The sequence below is a fragment of the Macrotis lagotis genome, chromosome 4 (genome assembly GCF_037893015.1).
Source record: "Macrotis lagotis isolate mMagLag1 chromosome 4, bilby.v1.9.chrom.fasta, whole genome shotgun sequence".
Taxonomy (NCBI): Eukaryota; Metazoa; Chordata; class Mammalia; order Peramelemorphia; family Peramelidae; genus Macrotis; species Macrotis lagotis.
In genome coordinates this window covers 29,638,303-29,655,485 of record NC_133661.1, presented here as the reverse complement: position 1 = coordinate 29,655,485, position 17,183 = coordinate 29,638,303, and the positions used below count along the sequence as shown (strand labels likewise).

Sequence of the window (17,183 nt, the reverse complement as noted above, 5' to 3'; positions counted from 1 at the left end):
ACCATAAGGTAGGCAAGTGCAAGGTGGCTTAGCATCTTCATTTCACAAATGAGAAAACTGAGGCTCAGAGAGGAGAAATGACTTTTCTAAGAGTATGCAGCTACTAAGTATCAGAGATAGGATTTGAATCCAGACTTCCAGATCAGTTATCTCCAGATCAAAACTCTAGCATTTTACTGGTGAAGTTGGACATGTTTCTCAATATCACATGCTCTAGATATGCCCTAGTATTTGAAATCTTTTGGGGTTCTCCCATCAGCTAAACCCTGGTTTCAAGTTATACTTATTTTAATTAACAGTCACTTTCCAAGGCAAGAATTCATTCTGAAGATGTATATGTACTTGACAATTCAGTTGTTGAAGTGAAATGTTGTTATATCCTTCTACATTTTAGGGACGACATGAATAAGCTTGATAAACTTCATTGGGGAAGGGACTCAAGGTCATCAAAGGGGGAAAATGGGATGAATTGGAATGTTTATCTTGGATAAGAGGAGACAGGACTTCCTATGGAAGGCAGGTTTGACTTGTTGGCCTCAAAAAGACCCTGGGTAGGCAGGATGATGCTCTGGAGTCAAAGGTTCCCCAAAGCTTTCTGCCTGTGAGACCTTGAGTGAGTTTCCTCATCTGTCAGCTGTGAAGGTTGGATTGGATGCTTTCTAAAGTCCCTCCGAGATGGAGATCTATGACCTTATGTAGTTGGAGCAATAGACAGAAGCTTCAGAGAAGCAAGTTTGTTTGATGTAAGAAAATATTGATTAATTAAAAATGAATGTTATCCCCAGCAATTCTTCTGGTGAGGGTGTGGGGGAAAGCATTAAGCTTTTGGCATAATACAGTAGAGATTCTTGTTAAGACCTAGGTAGGACTGGATGACCTCCAAAATCCCCACCAACCTAGAAACTCTGCTCTTGCCCTTCCTAACTTTGATTTATAAAAGTGGATTTTTCTCTTTTAAAGGCTTTCCAGATGGAAACTGCTGGCATCTTCGTTTTCGCTGGTCAGGAGACACCCCCTCAGAACTCCTGCGTAAATTCAGAAACTATGAAATATAAATCTCGTCTTCAATGGAGATAGAAGTAGAAAGAGGCATCTGCCATCTTCAGGGTTTGCCCCATTTGGTCCTTTGATCTATGTTCTTTTTTTTTGTGCTTTTGTTGAGAAGAACATGAGCTCTTAGCCTGAGTATCATGGCTCATGAAGTCATTCCCACGATGTCTGTGATGAAATAAAAATTGGGAAGAGGGTGATTCACATGCATTGAGAGAGATCCTGTATTAAGAGATTGCATTACTTTGTGGATGGAGAACCAATTTTGGAATCAGGAAGACCTAGGTTCGACTCTTGTTTCTGTCCCATATGGGTTGTATCACCCTGGTCAAGTCACTTCCCTTTTAGAGTCCTTCATGACTCTCCTAAGATTGTAAATTTTGGAAGAGTTGCTAGAGTACATCAGAGGGTGGAGTTTCCATGGTAGAAAGTCACCACACAGATGAAATCACAGAGATCTGGACTGCCCCCCCCCAAAAAAAAAGAAAAGAAAATTCTAGTGGCTTATAATTATTTTCTTGTGAATTTTATTTATTGGTATATTTTGTTATTGTAATTGTATCCTTGGTGCTTAGCATGTTGCCTTATATATAACAGGGATTAATAAATGTTGTTGAGTTGTATTTGTTTGTTGAGTATTAAATCTTAAAAATACATTTATATGCTTATATATTTCATTGGTGTTTTATAGACTATATGATGAATTTAGTGTGCATCACACAAGAAACATGCTTCTATTTCTGACTTAAATTGCAATGTGGGATATTTGCTCAAAACCTATGATAATACATCAGTCACTTTCTAATAGCTGTCAGTAAGTTTCCAATACAGTGGACCTTTTAAAATGAACTCCACAGTACTTACTTCCATTTTGTCATTAATATAGTTGGGACTGTGATTTTTATCAGTTTGCTTCCTGTCTCAACTGATGGATTGTCAAAAGTACTGGAAAGGAATCACATATAATTAAAAATTTTCATATATATATTTATATATAAATTTATTTATTGCCCCCTCCCCATTATAAGCTTAAACAATTTTTTTTAACATTTTACTTTGTTTTGAATTCCAAAATCTATCCTTCCCTCCCTCTACCCCTTTACACACACACACACACACACAATTAATCACAAGAAATTTTAGAATATGGAAGAGCAGGAAATTGGTCTCTTGCCTGATTGTGCAGGGCCCAAATCCAAACTTTATAAGTGTTGTTATAAACTGCTCTCAGAGACAGTCTCATCATAGAGTACACAGTCTAGTGGGAAAGACAACAAAGAAACAGACACAAATAAGCAACATAGGATAAATGGGAGATCTGCAACAGAAGTAAAACACAAGGAATAAAAGGGGTTTGGAAATGTTTCCTTGAGAAATGGGATTTTAGTTGGATCAGAAAAGTCAGTAGACACAAATGAGGAAGAAGAGCATACTAGATATGGGAGTGCTAGAGAAAATGTCAGAAGCTTTCAATCTGATATCAGGACCTAAAATGTATACAAGTGAATAAAGACAAAATATGAAATGATAGAAAGTAATTTCCCCAGGGGAATATTTATTCAAAATCTATGACAGTACATCAATCATTTTTCAATAACTGTCATTAAGTTTCCAATACAACATATCTTTTAAAATGAACTCCACAGAATGGGAGTGATCAGGCCAGGATTCATATAGGATTTGAAACCTGAACTGTGCTTGAAGGAAGTTCAGGATTTGATAATGTGGAGAGATCCCACATTATGCCAGGGGGCCTACCTGTACAGAGCAAGAGATGTAAGAAAGGCACTGGACCAGTTACTTGACCATTCAGACTAGAATGGAGATCTATAGAAGGAAGTTCCATGAAAGAAGCCTGGAACGAGGTAGGAACCAGATGGAGGAGGGCTTTGAATGTCCAGCTGAGTTTGTTTCTTTGAGAGGCAATGGCAGCTGTCATGAGGTGCAAAGGTAAGTCTGTGTTTTACTAGTACCATTTTGACAGCTTTGTGGAAGATGAGAGAAACTCTTCTTGGCTTCACACTTAGAGTTGCATTGATGCAGACTTGAATCAGTGTTACTCTGCTTGTTTTCTGCCTCTTGGAGCTGACATCTTAGCTTCCCTTTTTTGACTTCTTCCCTTTCCACCTTTTCGTAGATTAGCACCTATCAGCTAATATTGCTACTCAATAGATTTATCCTCCAGCTGTCTTCTTCATCACACAAATGATTCTTTTTTTTTTTTTTTTTTTTTTTTTAGGTTTTTGCAAGGCAAGTGGGGTTAAGTGGCTTGCCCAAGGCCACACAGCTAGGTAATTATTAAGTGTCTGAGACCGGATTTGAACCCAGGTACTCCTGACTCCAAGGCCGGTGCTTTATCCACTACGCCACCTAGCCGCCCCACACACAAATGATTCTTGAGGTTTCTTTTTTACCTAAATTCATTAGCCACCTGTGTGATTATACACTACAAATTTTATATTTACTATAATGAATTATATGAATATATGTAATGAAAAATCACTCTATCACCAATCAGGAATCACAACTTTTTTGGGAAGAAGCCCACATCCTTGCTTGATAATCTGTTGGCATGCTAAACTCAACATATCCCAGTGGAACTCATTATTTTTTTCTCCAGCCTTTGCCTGCTTTTACACTTATTTCTGACAAGGGCACTATCATTTTCCCAGACACCCAGGTTCATAACCTAGGAATCTTCCTTGATTCTTTTTTCTCCTTCATTCTCATAAGACCATGCCTAGAAGGGAAAAAAAAATCTAGGAAATTTTGTTCTCCTAGTCTAATTATTGGATGTGTTAGGGTTTTTGCATTTTTATAAGAGTGTTTCAGAAAGGAAAAGCCTCTGGGTCCTAAGTTAAAAGAGTGATGGTAGAGCTCACTTATCTTCCTATAAGTAAAAGACAGTAGCCTAACTAAAGGTTCTAGTTGAAAACAAGCTGGAAACAGAAGCCATCACAATCCTTTGCCCAGTTGAATTGTATATGGCAGTTTCATTTCCTACGGAATATGTGGCCCAGGCACACATGTGAAGATGCATTCATCTGGGGAACAAGTATGGATAGGACACAACGTGGTGGGGCATGTATATGGGAATCATTTGTGGACTGGACCTACATGTAGAGGGACATGCATGGACTAAACATGTGACTGGGGATGCAACTCACAGTTCCTATGATGAGATGCCTCTTGGTGATGTCACATTATTTCTCCTAGTTTTGCAAGACTTATATTTTCTTTTAGATGAGTGGTTTCCACTGAACGTGGTCTTTTACTGGTATTACTTGAGACATGTATGCCCAACCACATAGCTACTCTTCCCATTGATGGTTTTGTGTAGTTGAGGGAGAGTGTGCCCCCCCCTTATGAGGAAAATATTCTCCCTTTTCCTTTCCTTTTCTTAATTATGCTATTTGATTAAATGCTTCACATCCATACCTGTTATTTACTCCCTTCTTCCACATCTCTGTAGAGGAAAAGGAGAAAGGCATGTCTCCTTCCCAGGTCTCTTCTTTGGGGCCAAGTTTGTTTGAATACTATTGCAACAATTTTGATCGTGTATAACAAACTTTTTGTTTTTAAAACAATTACCTTGTACAAGGAACTGTATTTTAAGAAATAAAGAAAAAAGGGGTGGCTAGGTGGCGCAGTGGATAGAGCACCGGCCCTGGAGTCAGGAGGACCTGAGTTCAAATGCGGCCTCAGACACTTAATAATTACCTAGCTGTGTGACCTTGGGCAAGCCACTTAACCCTGATGCTGTGTAAAAACCTAAAAAAACAAACAAGAAATAAAGAAAAAGGAAAAAAAACAGTCCATGTTTTCATAGATATGGGTTGACAACTTTAGAGATTAGGAAATTGGCGGTTTGGGTCAGGAGAATCCAGCAATTGATTTCCCCACTAGGATCATCTTAGCCAATTAGGGAACTCTCTCCTTCCTTTCCCAAGCCGCTCAATTTTTAGCAAGAATCAATCAGATGATTAAGGCAGCTAGGTGGTAGGGGTACTAGGTGGCGCAATGGATAGAATGCTGGCCCTGGAGTCAGGAACACCCGAGTTCAAAATCCAGCCTTAGACACTTAATAATTGCTTAGCTGTGTGACCTTGGGCAACTCACTCTTAAAAACCCTATTACCTGAAATTAATAAAAAAAAAACCAGAATTGATCTGATGAAACCTCTTCCCTGTTAGCCTTGATACCTTCCTAAATCCAAACTGAAAGCAATTTTTCCTGATGCTAATCTCAAAGGCAAGAGGATAACTAGGGCCTTGGATTTCATACTAGACCAGGTGGAAACAACCTTTTGGAAAAATTTTGCTCCTTCGGAAATAGGAGCAACTCAGACTCTGGTTTGGTAATTCCCACCTTTCCTGGCCAACTGAGGCATGGTCCAGAACGTTCTCCTGGGGCTGAGGGACAAAGCTCAGTCATGTGTCTGTGGAATGGTCTGAAAATGCCTATGACTTTGCCAAAGTTGCCCACAAGAGGAAATCTGGGTGAGGAGCTGATCTCATTTTAATTTGTTCCTTTTCATATCTTTCCACTCCTCAGATCTGATGGTGACTTCAAGCTCAATAACAGTCCCGTGTGCTGATAGCAAGTATCCTTATTGAGGAGAGCCTTTAATTTCCTGATGGCAAACACCATTACCCTCCACCTTCATAACACAAATGAGATGGCAAGACTACTAGGAAGTCAGTGGTGGAAGAAATTATAAAGCTGATATAATCTCTGAGAAAATGATAAAGTGCCGTCCAATGAGCAGCTTCAGTCCCCTTCCATATTAGGTTTGGTGATATGTATCAGTTTTACGGGGCCCTCACTTATTACTTGTGCATGCTGTTGTCATTGAGGGGAGGGATTTGAAGCCATCCTCTTTTTTTCATGCTTCTTCCTCCCACCCTAGCCTCTTGATAACTTTGAGTCTTATTGTTTCAAAGTCTTTGTCACTCATGTGATGCTGATAAGAGGGTGTTTCTATGGGGAATCAGGCTAAAGATTATGGAGATGAGTCTTTTCCTGATTATGGCTCACTCTGTGACTTACATCAAATTACTTGGCTACTATGAGCTCCATTTACTCAACTATTAAATGGAGAGAATAATATTTCCTATGAAGGGGTGTTCTGTAATTTACTAAGATTGCAACATTTTTTTCTGGGCAGACTATGGAAAAAACATTTAAGGATGATGGGGCATTCTTTAGCCATTCCATAAAGACGGAAGGCAACTGGACATTCACAATGTCTCCCCATCTCCCCCAAAAAACCCCAAACCAAGAAATCCATGTTCCATACATAGATTATATAAAATTTATATTTAATCAGTAAACAAGTAACAAATAAACACATTATTAGGCAGCTAAAAGTTACTAGATTCAGGCAGGAAATTCCCACAAATACTGGTTTCCCCACCAATATCACTAGTCAGTTAGGGACCATTCTTCTCCCTTTCTTGAGGAGCCCAATTTCCTCTATTAGATAAAAATGAGGTTGATAGCAGTGGTTTGTGAAATCTTTCCTGTGGGACATGGGTTCCCTGATGCACGCCTTTGTACCCCAAACCCAATCTGAAATGACATTTTTCATTTATATACTAAGTGCCTTCTATATGTGAGGCACTATACTAAACACTGAGGATACTAAAAAAGGCAAAAAGACAGTCCCAGTCCTCATGTAGCTTATAATCTAATTGGGGGGGGGGTGGTGTGCAGGGGTAGGGGAACGACAGGTAAACAAAAATATACAAAGCAAGCTAGGAAGGCATTAGAATTAAGTGGAGTTGGGGAAAGCTTTAATTATAGAAGGACTTGTGGGTCCATCAACCAAGAGTACTCTGCCTGCTGGGCCTACTTGTTCCCATCCTTGCACCCTCTGTGTTGTTCCCCTCTGGGAACTACTGAGAATTCAGAAATTTTCTATTAGTCCAGAATCTGAGTAGACTCTTATCCTGTCTCTCTAAAACTGGTGTCATCTGAACTCGGAACACAATCTAACTCCGGGTGGTAAGCACCTGGTAGGCTGAAACTTTCACGTACACACACATTCTTACTCCTGCTATTGCCTCTCCCTTCCAGAGGCTGAATTCTCCTACTCAGAGGGGCTAACACAAGAAGCGTATCACGCACCTTGAAGTACATTATGATGCTAGTTACTATTTTATTATTACTATTTTTCTTGTGCATTTCTTTGTATATATACATATACACATGTACTCAGCCATTGGGACACCCTCTAGATATTACACGTTAGGGCTCTCTATTCTACACCTAGGTTTCTATTACTCCTTGAGCTCCAATCTGGCCCCAGACACATATGAGCTATGTGACCCTTGGCAAGTCACTTCGTCTTTTGTAAGATGCTGTATTGTGTGTTCTAAGACCCTGTGCAGCTTTGATACACTATATTCTAAAGTTTCTCCCAGTTTTAGCATTCTTTGTTCCACATTCTAAGGTCTTAGAACTCTATATTCTAAGTTCTGGTGTCCTTCCCAATTAGGATGCTATGTTCTCTGTCCAAAGGATCCTCCCAGTTCTGATATTCTATAATTTAAGACTTCTTCCATGTCTGACACCATGTTCTATGTCCTAAAAGCCTCACAACTGGAACGTTGTGTTCTAAACTCTGACAATCTATATTCTTGGTCCCTCTCAATTATGACATTCTATATTCTAGGTCCCTTCTAGTTCTGATATTCTATATTCTAAGGTCACTTTCAACTATTACATTCTATGTCTGAAGTCCTTCCTGACTCCAATATTCTATATGCTGAAGTGATTCTAGGCTCTGACATTGTTTGAAAGTTCCTCCCAGGAGGCAGGACTACGATGGTGGAGAAAAGGCAAGGGACTCTGTTGGATTCTCCCAAATTTACTCCAAGTAACTTTAAATAATTCTTCAAAACAAATTCTAGAGCAGCAGAACCCTCGAAAGGACAGGGTGAAGCAATTTTCCAGGTCAAGGCAACTTAGAAGATTGGCAGGAAATGTCTACCATATTGGGATGAGAGTAGAATTACAGGCTGTGCCCTAACAAACCAGGAACAGACGTTGGGAAGCCATGGTTGCTTCCACAGTTCTTAGCTCAAAGGGGGTTGGAAATTGGTCAGAAGAATATTACAGGGATTTCTTTGCTGGCACGGGGTGCAAGACTCTGTTGCAGTGACCATACTCAGATCTGAATTACAGTCCCAGGGCTAGGAGGAGTGTGGATGCAGAGGAGTGGGGAGCTTCATCTTAGTTCTAGGGCAGTTTGAAAGAACTAAAAGTTTACATTCCCTGAACACTAGCTCTGGAAATGACAGCACAAAGAACCTGAAGCTTGGGACAGTGCCCTCTTCATCTAGGAGAGCCATTTCCCAATTGTTAAATAATCAAAGGATATGAACAGGCAATTTTCAGATGAAGTCACCAAAGCTATTACCATGTGAAAAAATGCTCTAAATCGCTATTCATTAGAGAAATGCAAATTAAAACAACCCTCAGATTTGCTAATATGACTGTAAAAGAAAATTACAAATATTAGAGGGGATGGGGGAAAATCGAGACATTAATGTCTCAATATTAGTGGAGTTGTGAATTGATGCAATCATTCTGTGGAGAAATTTGGAATTATGCCTAAAAGTCTATAAAATTATGTATATGCTTTGACCTAGCAATACCACTACTAGGTATGTATTCCAAAGAAATAAAAAAAAAAACAAAAAGGAAAAGGACATGTATATACAAAAATATTTATAATGGCACTTTTCTTGTAAGAAAGCATTGGACATTGAAGGATTGCCCATCAGTTGGATAATGGCTGACCAAGTTGTGGGTATATGATTGTGATGGAATACTATTGTGCTATAAGAAATGAGGAGCAGGATCCTCTCAGAAAAAACCTGGAAAGACTTAGATAAACTGATGAAAAATGAAATGAACAGAACCGGGAGAACATCATAGACAGTAACAGCAATATTTTATGATGATCAACTGTGAATACAGCCATTCTTACCAATATGATGATCTAAAATAATTCTGAAATATCTATGAAAAATGCTATCTCTCCCTAGAGAAAGAGCTGATTTAATTTATTTAAGGTGGTGGGGTTAAGTGATTTGCCCAAGGCCACACAGCTAGGTAATTATTAAGCATCTGAGGTCAAATTAGAACTCAGGGCCTCATGACTCCAGGGCTGGTGCTCTATCCATTGAGCACCTAGTTGCCCCCTGGAGTCTTTTTTTTTTTAAAGATTTTATTTATTTTGAGTATTACATTTTTTCCCCTAGTCTAACCCTCCCCCCACAGAAGGCAATTTGACAGTCTTTACATTGTTCCCATGGTGTACATTGATCTAAATTGAATATAATGAGAAAGAAATCACATCCTTAAGGAAGAAAAATAATGTACAAGAGATAGCAAGATCAGACAATAGGATATCAGGGTTTTTTCCTAAATTAAAGGGAATAGTCCTTGGGCTTTGTTCAAACCCAATAGTTTTTTCTCTGGATACAGATGGCATTCTCCATTGCAGACAGCCCCAAATTGTCGCTGATTGTTGCACTGATGGAATGATCAAGTCCATCAAGGTGGATCATCACCCCCCAAGTTGCTGTTAGGGTGTACAGTGTTCTTCTGGTTCTGCTCATCTCACTTCGCACCTGATGGAGTCTTAATGCAGATTGAAGCATACTTTTTTTTTTTTAACATTCTTTTTCTTTTTTTTTTTGTCTGTGCGTTCTTTCATACTATGACTAATGTGGAGATCTGTTTTGTATGAATGCATATCTATAACTTTTATCAAATTGCTTCCCTTCTCAATGAAGGACAAATGGAGGAAAGAAAAGAATTTGAAAATCAAAATAAAAAATGCTGAAAATTGTTTTTACATGTATTGGGAAAAATTACTAAATGAATAGTATATAAAAAAGTAAAGTTCCTCCCAGCTCTGACAGACTACATTTTAAGGTCTCCTTCAATTTCGACATTCTATGTTTCAAGGTCCATCTCAGTTCCGACATTTTATGTTTTAATTTCCCTTTCAATCCTGATATTCTATATTCTAAGATTTCTCCCAGCATTGTGACAATGTATGTACCAAAGTCCCTCATATTGCTGATGTTTTATGTTTACGAGTTTGTCACTTTGAATATCTGAAATTTAAATGTGAAACATTTCCTGGTTGGTTTGAGATTTAGTAAGTTCTATCACTGGATTGAAAACATGTTTGCCTCTATTACATCTCTTTCTGTAAGAGTTTGTATCTCTTAACACAGATCATTATATTTAAAATGGACATTTAGGCAGAAAATAAAACAAGATTTTAAAACAGGTGTATTAAAAGTGTTTAATAAAATACATTAAAGATGTGGCAAGGTATATCTTTGGTAGTCTGAGTGATGTAATACTACATAACAGATTCCATTTAAATAAAATAGCTCATTGTTTGACCTTGGTCAAATCACCTGACCTCTTGAATTTTACCAGGCCTCTTCTGCAAAATTAATTCAACTCAACAAAGATTTATTGAATTAATGAGTTGAAGTAGATAATCTTTCTGACACCTTCTAACTCCAAAATTCTCTGATTCCCTGAATTCCATTATTGGTTCTCACTTTCAAAGGACACAGATCCCTTTATTGGTACAGTATATATTACTCATGTCTCATCAGTGCAATCAAATAGACTGTGACCTGTAGAAAACATTCCATTTTGGCCATCTCCAAGATCTCTTTGGATCACTGCACAATCAATTTAGCAGCAGTGTCTGCATAGATGGAGTTGACTACTCAAGGCAAGTCAAGTTGATTGATTGGTTCTGTCATGTCAAGGTCGTTGTACCTTGCATAGCACCACCATTTTCCTCTCCTCTCCTCTTCCTTTGATTCCTCTTCCCATTGCAATTTCTTTTCTTCCTTTATCTTTCTACTTCTAATTCCTTCCTTTGTTTCTCTCCTTTCCTTTCTTATCCCTTGTTTTCTTCTCTTTCCTTTTTTCTCTCTTTTTTCCTTCTTCCTTTCTTTCTCTTCTATTCTTTTTTCCTCCTTTATCCTCTCTCTCCTCTCTTCTATTTTCCCCCTCTTCCTTCAGATTTTCCCACTGTCTCCTCTTATCAGAGGCTGAAGAGTCTATAATTGCCAGATATCCCTTGAGGACTATATGAGGGGGTCAGGAAATAACCTGAGGGTTGACATTGGGTACTGGAAAGCATCCTTGGTATAGTGCAGAATGATTGACTATGGAATGGAGGAGTGAACTTGAAGCCAAGAGGACTTCTGAGGACCTGAGAGTCTATGAAGGAGTGTACATTGCAGACTTGAGTGGTAAAAGAACAGAATGTCAGTGATAGAGAACAGGAACTCCAGAGGCTGTTTGGTTCAACTCAAGGCTCTCCTCTATATGACTTCCATTTGGCTTTGTTTGAAGACCTTCAGTGAGAGAGAACTGATGACCTCCTTAGGCAACTCATCTTACTAGTTTGAATTCTTAGAAAGTTTTCTTTATATAAATCTACCTCTTTGCAACTTCTTTTCATTATCCCTAGTTTTGCCCTGTGGGTCCAAGGATCAGTCACCAATCATATCAACAGACATTTAAAAATAATACATTTTCAGTAAAAAAAATTCTATTAAAAAAAGAAAAAACCCACCTTATAAAAATATTGATAATCAAGCAAAACAAATCCCTGCTTTGGTCTTGTCTATATATAGACTGACTCTCTCTCTCTCTCTCTCTCTCTCTCTCTCTCTCTCTCCTCCCTCTCTCTCTCTCTCTCTCTCTACACACATATTATTTATAAATATATATGTCAAGAATCAAAAAGCATTTACAGGGTAGCTAGGTGGTGCAGTGGATAGAGCACCAGCCTTGGAGTCAGGAGCACCTGAGTTCAAATCTGGCTTCAGTTCAAATCCGGCCTCAGACATTTAATAATGACCTAGCTGTGTGGCCTTGGGCAAGACACTCAACCCCATTGCCTGGAAAAATCTAAAAAAAAAAAAGCATTTATATTAGACATGTTCTCTTTTCCAGACACTGTACTAAGTGCTGGGGACATAAATAAAAAGAATGAAATAATTAGTGCTCTCAGAGTTTACAATTCCAAGAAGTTGCATTGCTATATATTTTACCTCCAAATCCTGAAGACCATTGAACCTTTCCATCTGATTTGCAGAATGGCCAATGTATATTTTCTGCCCCATTAGAATGTTAACTCATTGAGATCAGAGGGTAGTTTTGCTTTCCTATTTGTTCTTTGTGTAACCAGAGCCCATTGGGATAAAATTATCTTTAATGGTGGGGATTGGTTCTTTTGCTGGTGAGATTAGGGAGAAGAAAGAGTCTGATCTTCTTTGGCTTCCAGCTTTGAGAGAGAAGACGTAAGATGTCAGATTTTCTTCAGGTCCCTGAAGTAAGAGAAACTTAATTCCTCTACTCCATGGGCTTGGAGAAGAAAGTCAATAATGAGAAGAAGCTCAGATGACCCCGAGTTGGATTTCTTTACCCCTGAAGAATCTTCCCATGACTGGCATGGAGGAACACTGATGAGATACTGAAGGTAAGATTTCATCTCATACTCTTTATTCAATTGGAGCATTTACTGAGTTCTTTCTAGACTGTTTTTGGGTAGGAAGTGGCCTAGAGGAGGTAACAGGGAGACATTACATATGACATGTGTGATTGTGAAGAATGGGATTGTGGCACCAGTTCTATTTTTGCTCATCAAAACCCTCTCATTTCTCTTCTTCTTTTTACAGGGACATGGGTGAGGTGGTAATAGATGAGGCAGGCCTGAGCTTCATCTTTGATTGAGAAGGGTTAAGTACATGCACCTGGAACATACATCCATATATTATAGTCATAAATAAATATTAAATTCTATATACGGCCTTTGCCAAGTTTTAGTTGGGTGATGTGGCCCAGAAGATCTAAAAGGTTGGACCATCCCTATTCTAGAGACTCCGTTTCTTAACCTTCTCTTCTTCCCTCTCACTTTATAGCTCTCTTCTATGGATTGTCTTCACCCATTAGAAGATAGTAGGGATGATCTTTATGGTTGAATTTATATTCCCAATAATAAATGGTTATTGATTGGACTCAAAACTTACAAATTAGGAGTGATAGAAGGAAGTAAATAGGTATTTCTTAAATACCTACAATGTGTTGGGCACTGTGTTAAGTGCCTTACAAATAATATTTCATTTGATCCTCACAATAACCTTGAAAGATGAGTGCTATTATTCTCATTTTACAGTACAGGAAACTGAAACAACCCAGACTTTCCCAGGATTGTGCATTATTACATTCATCTGAGACAGAATTTGAGCTTAGGTTTTTCTGATTTCTTATCTACTCTGCCCCTTGGAGGTGAAGCTGCATTTGGAATTTTAAAGTTGGAGAAGAGCAGACTTAGGTGTGGTCTGATAACTGTACCCAAACGTCTGAATAGCTGTCTAGGGGAAAAGGGAGTAGATTTTGTTCTGCTCGACCTCATAGGAAAGAACCAGAAGCAGCAGGTGGAATTCCAATCAAGAAAGGCAGGTTTAAACTTGCTGCCAGGAAAACTTCCTAACACTTCCTGCTGTTCAGGAGTAGAATGGCTGTGTCGGGGAGTGGTACTTCCCCCTTCCCCAGAGATCTTTGAGAGGAGGCTGATTGACCACTTATTGGATTTCTGTAGAGACGATGGTTTGGACTAGTGATCTTAGAGGTATCATTCAACTTTGAAATTCTATGGACAAAATAAGCGACTCACTGAAATATCAAATCTATTATATGTACAATTAGGAAATAAAATGGAATGGATGCCACCAAGGATAAGAGGAGATAAACTTTTAAGATGATACTGTTGCAGGGGCAGCTAGGTGACACAGTAGATAGAGTTGGCAGCCATGGGCTTGGAGAAGAAAGTCAGTAATGAGAAGAAGCTCAGACGACCTGAGTTCAGAACCAGCCTCAGATACTTAATAATTGCCTAGCTGTGTGACCTTGGGTAAGTCACTTAATCCCATTGCCTTAAATAAATAAATTTTTTTTTTAAAAAAGATAGTACTGGTGCTAATTCATCTGAATAGACTCAACTAAGGTATTTGCTGCACCTCTCCATATATCTCAGAGCCTCAACTCCTCTTCTGAAATCCATAGAAAGGACCATGGAGACTGTTGGAACCAGGTGGACAAAATCAGGGATGTTTGGCGTGTCAAAGATTAGACAAGGCAGATTAGGGAACAATGGTGGAGCAGTTATAACCAAAAAAAAAAAAAAATCACAGGATTGGGAGGAATTGAACCATAGAAGAAGGCAAAGGAGAAGGTCTGCCAGTTCTTAATAATAAAGTTTATTGACTGAATGACAGATCCTACAGAATGAGTGGAAAGTATTAAGAGTGGAGGAAGAATAATACCTGCAATCTCTTGAAGAATATTCATTTGGGGGGTCAGGTAGGTGGCTCAGTGGATAGAGCACCAGCCCTGGAGTCAGGAGGACCTGAGTTCAAATCTAACCTCAGACTTAATAATTCCTTAAGCTGTGTGACCTTGGGCAAGTCATTTAACCCCATTGCCTTAGAAAAAGCAAAAAAAAAAAAAAGAATATTCATTTGGAGAAGTGATAAACTTGTTTCTATTGGACATCAATGGGAAGAACCAGAGCAATTAGTAAAAATTACAAAGATACAAATTTATGATTGAAATAAGGTAAAATTTTCAAATAATTGGATATATCCCCTAATAGAGTGGAATGCTTGGGGACTATGGTGGTTTACCTTCCCTGAATGTCTACAAGAGGTTTGCTGAGCAATAGTCAGCTATGATGAAGTAGGAGACAGAGTGTTGGACTTGGATTCAGGAAGACTTGAGTTTGGATCCTGCCTCAGATACTCACTACTTCTCTGACTCTGGGAAATTTTTTTTCAGTCTTGGTTTCCTCATCTGTAAAATGGAAATAATAATAATTTCATTGGTTTTTTAATTGATATTTTATTTTTCCAATTACATGTTATGAAAGTTTTTATCCATATGCATTTGCATATTTTTAAGTTACATAATTTCTTTCCATCCTCCCTTCCTACCTCCCTCCCCTCAGTGGCAAACAGTTAGGTGAATATTGCACATACATATTGGGGTTAAACATGTTTGTAGATTAGTCATTTTAGGTATTTCATAGGGTTGTTATGAGGATCAAATGAAAATTCCAGGTATGATGATGATTTTGAGGGATCTCTGGTGGGATACAAATTGCACCAGTGACCTCTGAGGTCTCTGGCAGCCTGAGATACTTTGTTAATATAAATCAGTTTTTGTTCATCTAACAGTATGTACATAAAATTCCTTACCCAGCTTCAGTCCTTCAGCCCAGGGATTTTTAACCTCTTTTTTTGGCAATTGAACCCTTGCAGAATCTACTGAAGCCTCTGGACCCTTAACAGTAGAATAATTTAAAATATTTAAATAAAATAAAATACACAAGGTTATAAAGAAAATCAATCATGTTGAAATAAAGTCATGAAGATATTTTTTAAAATTCCAAATTTGTTAAGAATATCTTGTGAGTAGGGTTTATCACTAGTAGCTTGTTCAATTTTGTGATTTTGGAGTGGGAAAGAGTTATATTTTCCAGCTATCATCCTCCTCTAAGGCTTCATCATGTCTTAGAAGTGATCTTGACTTCTCAAAGACCTAGTTAGTGAAATGCAAGTTCAACCAGAGCCCACCAATTGTCACATACAAGACCTAGGTGGGGTCTGTCTATGAAAGGTGATCATCCTAGTTAAATTCAGATCCCCTCATCACCAGAAGCTCAGCCAAAATAAGTTTAGGGTGACAGAAACTTTGGTGAAATGGAGTGGGATTTGTATTTAGATCAATTTGTATTAGAGGGTTTTAATCTCATCTCCTCTGTTTTTTTTATCTGTGTGACCTTGGGCAATTCACTTCATTTAACTGGGTCTTAGCTTTCTCATGTATATAATAAGGTTTTTTTTGGCTTGATTTCTAAAGTCCTTTTGACTAAGGATCTTAGGCACTCATGAAATATTTATGACAGGAATTTCTATCTCCACCTAGATCAGAATTACAACTAAGGATAGCAAAGATTTGTTGAAAGGGGGAAAGAGTGAAGTGTAACAATTGTATTAAAAGGGAACAATAACATTAACACATTTCTAGAGGGCTTTAAGGTTGGCAAAACAAAAAGCCCAGATGGATAGTGCTATCATTTTAGTGATGAAGAAACAAGAGTCTCTGACTGGCTCATTCTCATACAGACAGGCAGTATCCGAAGTAGAATTTGAACCCAGGTCTGTTGAGTTAGTGACAGTTACTAGAAAATTATTGGTTTATAGGGAGAGCAGCAGTTTTGATTCTGGCACAAATATCCTATATTGCTAATCTTGTGACAGCTAGGTGACATCAGGAAGATCGGCCTCAGTTTCCTCATCTGTAAAGTGAGCTGCAGAAGGAAATGACAAATCACTCCAGTATCTTTGGAAGAAAAACCCCAAGAGGGATCGATCACAAGGAGTTGGACAGATCTGAACAAGAAGAGGATGGATGATATTTGTTTGTCTCCAAGATTAAAAAAATAGCAAGGGGCATGGCATACAAGTGAATTGTATTTGAGTGAAGGAGTGAAGAAAGTCCAGTAGATGACATCACCAGATGGGGAGATGGTGTCCCTAAAAGAGACTTGAGAGGCAAAAATGGGTTCTCTGGACATAGTTCTTGGAACATGAGCTGCCCTAATGGAGCACATTTTCTCTCACCCTGAGGAGTTGGGAACCTATGAGATAGTCTATCTACATAAGTAGTGATGGGCTACTGTCCTTGTTATATAACCCGCAAGTCTGTTTAATCAGAATTAAATATTGTTTTGAAGTAATATTAGTGGGGGGCACCTGGGCTGTGGTTTTGAATAGCTACTGACTCAAAGCATGCTTTGAACTTATCATGCCCTTCATGTCTGGTGTTTAAGAGAGACCTAGCATTGTAATTTTGAAAATAAAGATCGTGAAGATTATTATTACTCGAGGGGAGACAAAAACTATTCTGATTTACTCACCTTTGGTTGCATTTTTCAAATAAATGTAATTTGGAAAGACACTTCAAATAAATGTGAGCTGATCCCAATCATATGGAGCCCATTGAGTCTTCCT

At 38.4% G+C, this 17,183-nt stretch overlaps 1 protein-coding gene across 1 annotated transcript in view; it reads left to right on the top strand.

Moving 5' to 3' along the window:
* The window catches only part of DNAJC12 (DnaJ heat shock protein family (Hsp40) member C12), a 40,389-nt gene extending 38,722 nt beyond the window's left edge, over positions 1-1,667 (top strand). Inside the window, exon 5 of the mRNA XM_074232367.1 lies at positions 961-1,667. Coding sequence (XP_074088468.1) covers positions 961-1,055 — 95 coding nt within the window. The 3' untranslated portion in view covers positions 1,056-1,667. The remainder of the gene's footprint in view (positions 1-960) is intronic.
* Positions 1,668-17,183: the final 15,516 nt, after the last annotated feature.